Here is a 12,970-nt window from a genome sequence, read left to right as displayed (position 1 = left end):
GAAACTTAAATATAATTTATATATTTAAAAATATATATTTCTATAGAAACTCGTGTGTCATGTATTTAAATATAATTTGTAATTACACTTTTGAAATGACACAATTTTAGTTTAGAGCAATTCAAATATATGAACTTTATATAATATCAATTAACAAACTACAGTTAAAATTGTTGTAAAGTATGTGCTTTAGTATGTTAGTCAACACTTCAAAATAAGTGTACTTCTTTAAAGCATGACAAAAGATTATCAAAACCTAATGATTTAAAATGCTCTAGTAAAACTTTGAATTCAACATTATTAGTCCATTTAAGTCCATGTCTTAAGAAACAGTCATGATAGCGTACTCTCTTTAAGGACACTTAAGTGGGCTTACATTTCATTAATATTGTATTATCTGCAAGTACACTTTTTAAAATCATACTTTTAAGATTTGAAGTATACTACAAGTGCACATTAAGCACACTTCTTCTTCACAAGGGACAGATTGACAAAACATTACAGCAACAAACAGGGAGAATGTGCTCTTAGGAAATTGCTGTTTACAAAAAACGTTGATAGGGACGCTACAAAGGCAAAATGCAGTAAATACACAAACTGCACCAGATCCAGTGTAAAATAGGTGTTGTATTTTATATAAAATATTCTGTAATTTTTTTAATCTTGTTGGGGCTCTTTCAGAGAATGTCAGCGAGAGAGGGACTGAGGGCAGACTCGACCCACTTCACTTTAAGAGGAGAACCATTTCTGATCCTAGGAGGCTCCATTCATTACTTTCGGGTCCACAGGGCATACTGGAGAGACCGGCTGCTGAAACTGAAGGCCTGTGGCCTTAATACTTTAACCACGTAAGACCATGACAGGGGTTCAAGGATAGGTTTTTTCTTTCTCTTCAAAATCATCTTGAAGAGTCTTATTCATTCTGTCTGTCAGGTATGTGCCATGGAATCTGCATGAACCAGAAAGAGGAGTTTATATGTTTCAAGAGCAGCTGGATATGGAGTAAGATGTTTCTATTTATTTTTGGTTTGTGTGTGTTATACTCTATATTAAGTGTCTTTAACTACTGTGTACGTACATTTAAATTAATAATTTGATACGATGCACTTATTGTGCACATGCATGTTTTTACATTGTGCTTATATTTAATACCTGCATGTACATGCAGCTGTTATCAACTATAATTACACTGTTGACCATTCCCTTACACCTTAACCCATGCTTAACCTAACCATACTAAAAAGCAATCATTTCCAATAAAATATACATGATATTTTGATCATACTTGGCTTTTAAGTTTTATCCCGCTTTCAATATAAGTATTTTTTCCGGGGGCTGAAAACCCTTACAGCCTTGTATGACCCACAATGATGGTTGCCTCAGCAATAAACACTTCATGTTTTATTTTCACCACTGTACTCATCAATTTATCAAACACTTTTGCTTGTTTAAAGGGCGTACATTCGTCTCGCAGGGGAATTGGGCCTCTGGGTGATTCTGCGTCCAGGGCCATATATCTGTGCCGAGTGGGATTTGGGTGGATTACCAAGGTTAGTGCATCCCTTGTGCTATGAAAATTATTATTATATATATTTTTTTGTGGTGAATGTGAAGGTGTGTGCATCTTTTATGTTTGCTTTAGTCTCTGGTACTGTTCGTGTGCTGGTCAAAAATGACCTTTTCCTATTTCAATGAAATGATTATACTATATTTTAAGATTGATTATATATTTTATTTATATATTTTATGGTACTAAATGACAATTTTGTAGTAGTCACTTTTTGAATATGGACCTGAACATTACATTTCTAACTTAAACGTTCTCTTGAATCTTTGGAGCACACTCTCTTTTTAGAGATAAATTGTCAACTTATGTCAACTTAACAATTGTCAACCTTGATTGTCAACCCCAACAGGGTGAATTCGGGAAAAGTTTAACTTTCCAGCTCGCTCCTTTAGTGGTGAAGGAGTTGGCTAAAGCCCTGTTCGGACGTAAACTGTTTCTCGTGGGGTCGGAAGGTATTGTCATCATTTACAGGGGCTATAGTCAGTTATTTTATTGCCATCCGTCTCCCACCATCTGCGTAAAAATCCCCGGCTTTTGTCAAACAGTTTGTGTGGTGATGTAATAGCTGTCCGAATCCACATGAGTTTTCAAGAATATATCACTTAAAAATGTACTGTTTATAATCATTTTTGACCCCTGCAGAGCACCGTACGGGTGCGCTTTGCTGTTATTTGGATGCATTTCTAGACTTGTATTTCTTTAAAATGCTGGCAAGTATTTACAAGAGCAATATATTTCATCACTGCTCAAACAAATTAAAATAAAAGCACGTAAACATTTGATTTGGTCCGTCATTTATAGCAGCATTTATTATCATACCAAGCAAGCATATGACATTTTATTTACAGCATACAATCATGTTACGGACCACATGATCAGCGCGTTCCCGATCACAAAACTTCCTCCACCGTGGCGTGAATAAATCACAATCCGAATGCACGAGTTTTAGGTTTTATCCCATGGTTTTATCACTGAGGTAGCCTGCACAAGTGCAGATTTATTTTGACGGATTTCCATGTGTGAAACAGGCAAAGGGCGCATGACATACATCACGACTAAACGTTAGAGATTGGTTATGGCAGATCCAGAGTGGCTCAGGGGGCAGATCCAATAGTTTTAAACTTCAACAGAGTACCTGCCTTCGTGGAAATAAACGCTTGTCAAGTGGCTAGACTCTATGTACAAATGAAATGTATGAGAGTCTGGTAAGACCAGGCTTGTTTAGTGCCACATAGGCTCCAAATATGTTATTTATCTATTCTTAATCTTCCTCTGTTAAGATGGTATTTCACTGCTCTCTGTCATCACAGCGACATTTGCAGATCCCTCATTTGATGAGCCAGCTGTCAATAAAATATTTTCTTTGACTAACATGGAAGTTTTAGCTCCGAAACGTACAGAATATTCCTATACTACCATGACATTTTATATATCAAAATCTCAAGGGGAAATTTATTTCTCAATTCATGACCCCTTTAATTTTTTTAAATGAAATATATATTTGCCAAAGCACATTTTACATATTTTACTAAAACTGTGCCATAAATCTAGCTATCTTCCAAATTTTATTTGATATCTCAAAAAATGAGCTTTCAGTAAGAATTTGTTTGTGCGCAGAACCACGCATTCCAGTAGATACAATTTGTCTTTCATTAATTTCTAAAGTGGTCAGAGCTGCGATCTATATAAGTTTGACTAGTATTTTAAGGACCATTAAACGGTTTTGAATCATGTCCATGATTTGTTTTTTTGTTTTTTTTCACACAGCAAGTGCCAAAACCTTTATTAAGTTTTGTACCACCTGTGAAGGGAAAAAATTGCAAAAAACAAAACAAAACAAAAAATTAAAAAAATGAACCGAACAGCACCAGAGGGTTAATATCACAGGTTTGCATTAGTAGCCTAATACTATTTTTATTTACTTTTTTTTTACTTTGTTTTAATTAGTTGGCTGCTGCAAGATAAGAAAATGAAATTAAGAACGACCTACTCTGGTTTCACAAATGCTGTGAACTCGTACTTTGATAATCTGATTCCGAGAATCACACCCCTCCAGGTACCTGTTTTTATTTGTTGAAAATGATTGCATAAATTATAATTGTTAATTATTATTTTAAACTGCTTCCATTGCCCTCCCTGCAGTTTAAGAATGGAGGCCCTATTATTGCTGTCCAAGTAGAAAATGAATATGGTTCATATGCAAAGGATGAGCAATATCTGTCGTTCATCAAAGAGGTATGGAATAAAATTAAATCATCAACTTTACTCTGGAATATAGTAATCCATTTCTTTTATACTTACACAGTTTCTCTTAAAATCAACAGGCATTACTGTCTAGGGGAATCTCGGAGCTTCTTCTGACATCAGACAACCACGAAGGGTTAAAATGTGGAGGGGTGGATGGAGGTAACGTTTATATATTGCTCACCAAGACTGCATTTATTTAATCAAAAATATTATAAAATAAAATGGTTTCTATTTTAATGTATTTTTAATGTATTCATGTGATGTTAAAGCTGAATGTTCAGCATCATTATTCCAGTCTTCAGTGTCAGATTATCATTCAGAATTTACTCCATTATGCTGATTTGCTGTTTGAAGTTGAAAAAAGTTGTGATGCTTAACAGTTTTTGTGGACACCCGTATTAGATTATTTTTCATTATCTTTGCATTTATTTGAAAGTATACATTTTGTTACAACATAAAAGTATAATTTGGATCAATGTAATGCCTCCTTGCTGATTCATTTATTTAAAAAAAAATGTATTGACCACAAACTTTGAACGGTAGGTAAGTAATATTCTTCTCCCACAGATTAAATGTAATTGTTTTCACTTCTTCTAAAAGTCTTGCAGACAGTGAACCTGCAGAGACTTTCATCTGGTGATGTACAGCATTTAGCAGAATTGCAGGTCAGTAATTTACAATTTACTTTGTTAAACTTGCCATATCTGCATTTAAATCTGCCATATTTCGTACAGCCTAAGTAAAACCTCTTATACTTTTGGAAGATGATAAACTGTAAATACAACATGTAGGCAGCACAAAAGAGATGTCTGTGAGAGCCTTTTCTGTGCCGCAGCCAAAGAAGCCGCTGATGGTGATGGAGTATTGGTCTGGGTGGTTTGATGTCTGGGGAGAACCTCATCATGTTTTCCCTGCGCAAGGTAAAGGATCTGCCTCATCATGTGGATATGGACACTGACAGTCTACCAAGGCATAGAGAAAAAAACCCACATAGAATAGGCACTGACTTTAAAGGGTACCTATTATGCCCCCTTTTAAAATATGTAATATAGGTCTCAGGTTTCGCTAGAATGTGTCTGTGAGGTTTCATACCCAACAGATCATTTATTATACTTTGTAAATGCCCATTTTTGAGTGGAAGGAAAAACATGCTGTTTTTGTGCATGTATCTTTACATGCAAATGAGCTGCTGCTCTCCTTCCAGAAGAGGGCGGAGCCTGTACAGCTCATGCCTTAGGTCAAAAACTAAAACATCTGTTTGATTTTGATTATTATCTTGCGATTATGCTCAAGTGAAATTGCAGTTCTTCATCATCATGAAAGTGTATTATCTGCATGAGTTTTAAAGCCATATCAGTCTAAACTTCGGATATATGGTTTTAGAGCACACACATCCGAAGCGCACACACCGAATGGCGGACTGTGTTCAGCTCAGTGAGGGCGGGGTCTATGCTAATAGGGCAGAGTCTGTCTGCAGTCGTGGGCGGGAGATAAACATATATAACGTCACATTGCATAAAAAATGCAAACTGTTTGTTCTGAGGCACTGGTTATAATTTATGGGGATTCAAAAAGAGGAGTTAGTGGATTTTTACCATTATAGGGTGGCTGTGTACACACTGCCAACACACATTTATTTTCAAACACCATGTAAAAGTGAATTTTGCATAATAGGTCCCCTTTAAAATCTGTATCTAAATGTACTTTTTGCAGGAAAACGATCCATTTGCATTGCATGATCCACTTTCTCTTGTCAGTATATTCTTTACTGCCTGATAAATTCTCTCTGCTTTTTTGACACATATTGTGTCTGCATTTTTTCTGTTATGACAGAAATGATTTCCATAGTGCGAGAGCTTCTAGATCGTGGCATCTCCATCAATTTTTACATGTTTCATGGGGGAACCAGCTTTGGATTCATGAACGGCGCAGTGGACCTGGGCACCTACAAACCACAGACGAGCAGCTATGGTTCTGTAGTTTTAATATTCATTAAATTATACAATTATAATGCACATGTGAAACAGACAGTTCACACACACATATATATATATATATATATATATATATATATATATATATATATATATATATATATATATATATATATATATATATATATATATATATATATATATATAAAGATATTTAGTAACCAAATAGTTGACAGGCCATGGGCTGTATTTTCAAAAGTATCAAAAACATTGCTGTCCCCAAACTTTTGAATGGTACTGTAACTATGTTTTTAAAGCATTTGGCATTTAAACATCACAACTTCCTTGTCTCTTTTAGATTATGATGCTCCATTGACTGAGAGTGGTGATTATACATCCAAGTATCATCTCTTGAGGAATCTGCTGAGCACCTACAACAGTACGTGTTTACACTGTGGTCCCTGATTACAGAACCTGCTGTTAAATATCTCTGCCCCCCTTTGCTTGTCTCTTTATCTCTGTCTGTCTCGATCTATGACAGAGGAGCCGAAATCAGAGCTGCCAGCTGTGCAGAGCAGGAAAGCATATGAGCCAGTGGTTGTTTCTCACTACATTTCTCTATGGGAGAGTCTTCAGTGTGCAGAAACAGTAAGAACAATGTGTCCCATTCTAACAATCTTGTACAGCTTTACTTTCCCTTAAAGGGATAGTTCACCCAAAAATGAAAGTTCTGTCATAATTTACTCACATTCATGTTGTTTCAAACATCCAGACTTTCGTTCATCTTGGGAACACAAATAAGCAAATGCATTTTTCTTTAAATTTGTCGAAAATTCCCACAGCCAAAGCAATTTCCAAGCTTCAAAACATTTAGAAAGACATTGTAAATGTAATCCATATGAATTGAGAAATGTAATCCTCTTTAGTCTTCTGAAGTGAAACGATCACTTTATATGATGAACAGATTGACCTAAACATTGATCAAAGTACCATACCTACACAGAAGCACAACTTTATGTGCTTGCTTCATGCGTGAACACAAACCTCACAAACCTAGTTTTCACACATCAAACATGCCCATTTGAGCATTTGAGCTTCCATTTCATCAAAACTGACCTAGTTTACATAATTTTAGTTCTATCATTAAATATACTGTTTTACTAGGAAATATGCCACACTAGGAAAAAATATGCTTTTGCATATGATGTTATATGTTATTGAAAAAAGTATAAATAGGTGAACATTTTTGCAAGAAATGATCCCACAATGACTAAACACCATTTGTTCAACATAGCATTTCCGAGCTGATGATCCTATCAGCATGGAGAACCTTCCTGCAAACCACAACAATGGTCAGTCCTATGGGTACACACTCTATCAGACTGACATTTATTCAGGTGGAGAACTTAACTCAAGGAACCATGTTCGTGACAGAGCTCTGGTAATATATTTTCTTATTTATTTAATAAAGTGTAAAATAAATCAAATTAAGGAGAGAACTGAATTCTAATCTCTTATTGAAGGTGTTTATTGACAGAGAACTGATCGGTGTTTTGGACTATAGAACTCAGAAAGTTAAAATATCTCAGAGTAAGGTAAATATGATACACTGCTGTTCTTAAAATACAATATAAATAAACATATTAATATAAATTATAATATAAATGTATAATATAAATATAAAAGTTGCTATCATAATAATATTATAGTATTATAAAGTAAAAAAGATTTGAGCACTTTGTGCTCATTTTCATTCTTTCCCTAGAATGTATATACCTATGGTATATACCGTAATATTACATTTTACGATGAATTATTGTGCGTTTATTGGATTTCCTTTTATAGAGTGAGAGGACCTTGAGTTTGCTTGTTGAGAACTGCGGGCGAGTGAACTATGGTCCAGCCCTGGACAACCAGCAGAAAGGTGTGGAAAGATTGATTTAATAAAAATTAATTTATTGATTATGTATGTCACAATACTGTAATAGATATGATAAGGGGTGTAGTGACATTAACAGCATGCCATTCATTATTGTTTTCATCCATGCAGGGCTTGTTGGAGATATAACTCTGGATGATGTACCTCTAAAAAAGTTCTCCATGTACTGTTTGGATATGAAAACAAGTTTCATAAACAGGTTAATTCTGAGTATTTGCTTCTGTATTGTGTGTATATAGTGTATGGAAGCTTGTTTCCCACCACGGAACTATATACAGGAACTATTAACATTGCTAAAATAAAAAAGGTAATTGCATGTTTTTTTTTCTGGCAATTACGAGTTTGTATCTCACAATTCTGAGAAAAAAAGTAAATTATGAGATTGGAATTGAGGAATAAAAAAGTCAGAATTGTGAATTATACACTCCCAAAAGCAACTTATAAAGTCGGAGTTGTGAGATATAAAAGGTGAAAATTAAAATTTAGAAAAGTCACAATTACCTTTTTTTTTTTTTTTTTATTCCATGGCGGATACAGCTTCCATAATTGTGTTAAACTAAAATGGGTAACTTTAATGTCAGGAATCACTGGCTTCTCTGGGGTTTAAGAACTGATATCATCTATCACCGTAGGCCCTGGCTGAAGATATAGGGCCAGATTTACTAAACTGGCCAAATTAGCGTGGGTGTGCAATTCCAAAAAAGTCTAGATGGGAGAAGAAAGTTCTGCTCGTGAACTACGGCTGACGTGCATCACGCAAACACAAACAGACACAGCAAATCATTTCCTTAATGACCAGCACAATCTTCCAAGAGCGGTGCAAATTAGCATCTGGTTTAGAACATGCCTTTTTTGGGCTGTAAATAATGCTGCAAATACCAGTAAATTGACGAGAGAGCAATCCTTAGTAAATCACCTTGCATGATTCATTTATATACTCTCCTCCTATAAATAAACTGCGCCTGAAAGGGAAACTCCTATAAATCCATATGCAAAAGGAGCAGAATAATCACCCGAAAAAATTAAATTTTATCACTGCGTTTTTAGTAAATCCTGACAGTAGTTTTTTTTTTTTTTTTTTTTACGCCAAAAGAGGGTTTGTGGGCGCAAGATGTGAGTAAATCTGACCCATAATTGCAAAATAAGAAATGGACAAGAACAAGTCATAATTTGTTTTGATTCTTCTGTGCCTTCAACCTATCAATTATTCTACTATTGTCTTGACAAATGTTTTCTTACTATAGTTGGATGAGCTTAATACAAACCCGATTCCAAACAAGTTGGGTCACTGTACAAATTGTGAATAAATTTTTTATTTAATGATGTGGAAGTTTCAAATTTCAATATTTTATTTAGAATACAACATGACATCAAATGTAAAATAATTTAATAGATTTTATATTTCATGTCATCAACACATCTCAAAAAAGTTGGAACAAGGTCATGCTTACCACTGTGTGGCATCCCCTCTTCTTTTTATAACAGTCTGTAAATATCTGGGTACTGAGGAGACAAGTTGCTCAGGTTTAGGAATAGGAATGTTGTCCCATTCTTGTCTAATACAGGCCTCTATTTGCTCAACTGTCTTAGGTCTTCTTTGTCACATCTTCCTCTTTATGATGTGCCAAATGTTTTCTATGAGTAAAAGATCTGGACTGCAGGCTGGCCATTTAGGTACCCGGATCCTTCTTCTACGCAGCCATGATGTTGTAATTGATGCAGTATGTGGTCTGGCATTATCATGTTGGAAAATGCAAGGTCTTCCTTGAAAAAGACGATGTCTGGATGGGAGCATTTGTTGTTCTAGAACTTGTATACAGTATGCCTTTCAGCATTCATGGTGCCTTTCCAGATGTGTAAGCTGCCCATGCCACACACACTCATGCGACCCCATACCATCAGAGATGCAGGCTTCTGAACAGAGCACTGATAACAACTTGGGTTGTCCTTATCGTCTTTAGTCCGGATGACATGGCATCCCAGTTTTCCAAAAAGAACTTTAAATTTTGATTCGTCTGACCACAGAACATTTTTTCACTTTGCCACAGTCCACTTTAAACGAGCCTTGGCCCAGAGAAAATGCCTGCACTTCTGGATCATGTTTAGATATAGTTTCTTTTTTGACCTATAGAGTTTTAGCCGGCAACGGTGAATGGCACAGTGTATTGTGTTCACCGACATTGTTTTCTGGAAGTATTCCTGAGCCCATGTTGTGATTTGCATTACAGTAGCACTCCTGTATGTGATGCTGTGCCGTCTAAGGGCTCGAAAATCACAGGTATCCAGTACGGTTTTCCAGCCTTGACTCTTACGCACAGAGATTGTTCCAGATTCTCTGAATTTTTGGATGATATTATGCACTGTAGATGATGATAACTTCAAACTCTTTGCAATTTTTGCTCTTTTTTGATATTGCTCCACTATTTTTCACCGCAGCATTGGGGGAATTGGTGATCCTCTGCCCATCTTGACTTCTGAGAGACACTGCCACTCTGAGAGGCTCTTTTTATACCTAATCATGTTGCCAATTGAACTAATAAGTTGCAAATTGGTCCTCCAGCTGTTCCTTACATGTACATTTAAAGGGGGGGTGAAATGCTGTTTCATGCATACTGATCTTTTTACACTGTTAAAGACTTGGAATCCCATACTAAACATAGACAAAGTTTCAAAAGTTAAGGTGGACGTTTGATGGGAGTATTTCTTTGTCAAAAATACTACTTCCGGTTAGTCATAAGTTTCGGCAAGTTTTTTGAGATCATGCGTCCCCTTTGACGTTAATGGGGGCGGAATTTCCTTGTATGGGCCTTACGGACAATTCTACCGGAAGCGCGTGAGAGAGAGCGAGGGAGAGAGCGAAAGCAACAGCCTACGCCCATCAAAGCGCTGGCTTGTAGGATGCTGGACAGGTGATGTCTGATGTGCACATAACAATGTCACCAAAAAAGTGCGTTTTTGGTTGCCAGACCAAGACAGTCCTGCACAGATTCCCCAAAACCCCGCGTTAAGGCAACAGTGGATGTAATTTGCTTTTCCGGATCAGCAACTGAGTTGCGTGAATGTTTATATCTGTTCGCTGCATTTCGGTGCCGACTGTTTCATAAACAAGGCCCAGCTCGACGCCGGATTTTCCCAATCGCCTAATGCTGAATGATGGAGCAGTCCCAACGTTAGAAGGGTGAGTGAGACTGCTTCAAATGTCTGTGTTTTTTTTAGTCCGCTTACTGTCTACACAAACCACGCGTAAACACACAAACACACGTGCACAACTGCACTTCCCACATGTACACCTTCAAAGACAAAAATACGACGATATAATTCAAGTATAAATATGTAAATAACACAAGCCGCTAAGCATATTATATAGTTAGTGTATAACTTGTACCACATACAGACGTCCTGCTCTAGTCGTTTTTGCTGCTGCTCCTGTTCAACTGCAGCCTCTGGGTCTGATTCCGGATCATAGATGTATGGCTGTATCTGATTAAAAGCCATATTTTTATTTTGAATAAAGTTTTTTACCCGCTGTTAGGGATGAGACAGCTTTACGACGCACTCGACTCAACACACAGCGCGCTGCTGCACACGTCATTATTTAGCTCCGCTCACACGACACGCCCCCACCCGCTCGGCTTTTTTCGGAAAGACTCGGAACAGCGCATCTTTCTTATATAATTATTAAAAAAATAAAGACTTTTCGGAGATATGCAGGATGCAATGCTACTCTATAGGTACTCAAGATTGACATGACACTGACTGAAACTGAGTGTTTCACCCCCCCTTTAACTTTTCCGGCCTCTCACTGCTACCTGCCCCAACTTTTTTGAAATGTGTAGCTCTCATGAAATCCAAAATGAGCCAATATTTGGCATGACATTTCAAAATGTCATAATGTTTCAAAAAGTTTATGAGATTTGTAAACTTTTTTGGAATTGGGTTTGCAGTTTCTAACTGTAAATAAGTGATCTGGGTAAATAATGAACACATTTGTTATTTAAAAAAAATCATAGGATAACTGAACTGAATCTCTCAATTGTCATTAGACTGCAGTCACAGAAATGGATGTCTGTCGGTATGAAGCCCACCTACCCTGCATTTTTCAAGGGAACCCTGGTAGTGGAGCAGCCTACAGATACTTTTGTTAAACTGCCAGTGAGTATTCAGCAAATTTCTACAGTTTTATTTTGTTTTCTTCACATTTGCTTTTATCCTTGAGTAACATGTTCCCATACAGCCTTAGATAGAAGATAGCACATATCATGTTTTCCTGTACTGTTTGCAGAATTGGAGTAAAGGAGTGGTTTTTGTGAACGGGCAAAATCTTGGACGCCACTGGTCGGTTGGTCCTCAGAAAGCCCTCTATCTCCCAGGTCCCTGGCTCAGGAGTGGAGATAATGAGGTGACTGGCTGTGTGCAAATATGTTGGCAAATAAATATTTCACTGTGATGTAGTATAGCAAAAGCCATAAACTGGTATAAGACAATTTATTTTGCATGAATCAATACAAAATCTGTGTCTTCCTTTAAATCTATGAAATGTAATACATGTCAATCTTTTCAATCTTTTAGATTGTTGTTTTTGAAGAACTTAAAGCTGCGGAAACAATCCATTTAGCTGAAAATCCAGAATATGGCAAGACAGTCGATGTATCTACACAATTGTTTTGCACCCTTCTTTAAAGCACACCTGCAGTTTTACAATGGATCTCAGACGTACATCCATTAAAACAGCAGACAGCATCGCATCGATGAAAATGGTGAACATTTTGTAATAGTGTATATCACCTCCTCTTTTGATTTATTAACTGCACATTAAGAAAATTGTTTTCTGAAATGTTATGTTTAAATATGAGAATGATGCATTATCTAATTGTGCTAATCTGCAAACATTTCCAGAACACAGATCTAAACATGGGGAAAAACTAAGTTCAAAATTCTTGTTTAATTTTTTAGACATATTAGTTTAATTAATTGATTGTTCAGCACATCCCACAGATGCCCGATTGGATTGAGATCTGGTGAATTTGGAGGCCAAGACAACACCTGAAACGTTGTTGTGCTCCACAAATCATTCCTATACCATTTTTGCTTTGTAGCAGGGTGCATTATCCTTCTGAAAAGGCCACAGCTTTTTACTATGAGGATTTTGTACGTCTATTTTATAACTCTATAAATCAGAAAATACTGTGAACATCCAGAAAGCCAAAAAATATTTTTAGGAAAAAAATGTATAAATCAAGTGAATGTTAAATGAACAAATCCCTCTGTAAAAACTGGAGTGTT

The 12,970-nt window shown here is 36.3% G+C and overlaps 1 protein-coding gene across 5 annotated transcripts in view; it reads left to right on the top strand.

The window, feature by feature from the left end:
* Window positions 1-12,970, top strand: part of glb1l2 (galactosidase beta 1 like 2) — a 25,931-nt gene extending 12,961 nt beyond the window's left edge. For all 5 annotated transcript variants that reach the window (XM_067419299.1, XM_067419297.1, XM_067419295.1 and 2 more), the window contains exons 2-19: window positions 682-848; window positions 934-1,002; window positions 1,455-1,550; window positions 3,515-3,623; window positions 3,710-3,802; window positions 3,892-3,973; window positions 4,415-4,479; window positions 4,650-4,734; window positions 5,648-5,785; window positions 6,107-6,187; window positions 6,290-6,396; window positions 7,043-7,189; window positions 7,272-7,343; window positions 7,594-7,672; window positions 7,799-7,886; window positions 11,731-11,839; window positions 11,970-12,086; window positions 12,257-12,970. In XM_067419299.1, the coding sequence (XP_067275400.1) occupies window positions 685-848; window positions 934-1,002; window positions 1,455-1,550; window positions 3,515-3,623; window positions 3,710-3,802; window positions 3,892-3,973; window positions 4,415-4,479; window positions 4,650-4,734; window positions 5,648-5,785; window positions 6,107-6,187; window positions 6,290-6,396; window positions 7,043-7,189; window positions 7,272-7,343; window positions 7,594-7,672; window positions 7,799-7,886; window positions 11,731-11,839; window positions 11,970-12,086; window positions 12,257-12,367 (1,812 nt within the window). In that variant the 5' untranslated portion in view covers window positions 682-684 and the 3' untranslated portion in view covers window positions 12,368-12,970. The remainder of the gene's footprint in view (window positions 1-681; window positions 849-933; window positions 1,003-1,454; window positions 1,551-3,514; window positions 3,624-3,709; window positions 3,803-3,891; window positions 3,974-4,414; window positions 4,480-4,649; window positions 4,735-5,647; window positions 5,786-6,106; window positions 6,188-6,289; window positions 6,397-7,042; window positions 7,190-7,271; window positions 7,344-7,593; window positions 7,673-7,798; window positions 7,887-11,730; window positions 11,840-11,969; window positions 12,087-12,256) is intronic.

The sequence above is a fragment of the Pseudorasbora parva genome, chromosome 16 (assembly GCF_024679245.1).
Source record: "Pseudorasbora parva isolate DD20220531a chromosome 16, ASM2467924v1, whole genome shotgun sequence".
Classification (NCBI taxonomy): Eukaryota; Metazoa; Chordata; class Actinopteri; order Cypriniformes; family Gobionidae; genus Pseudorasbora; species Pseudorasbora parva.
This window is presented reverse-complemented; position numbering and strand designations above follow the sequence as displayed.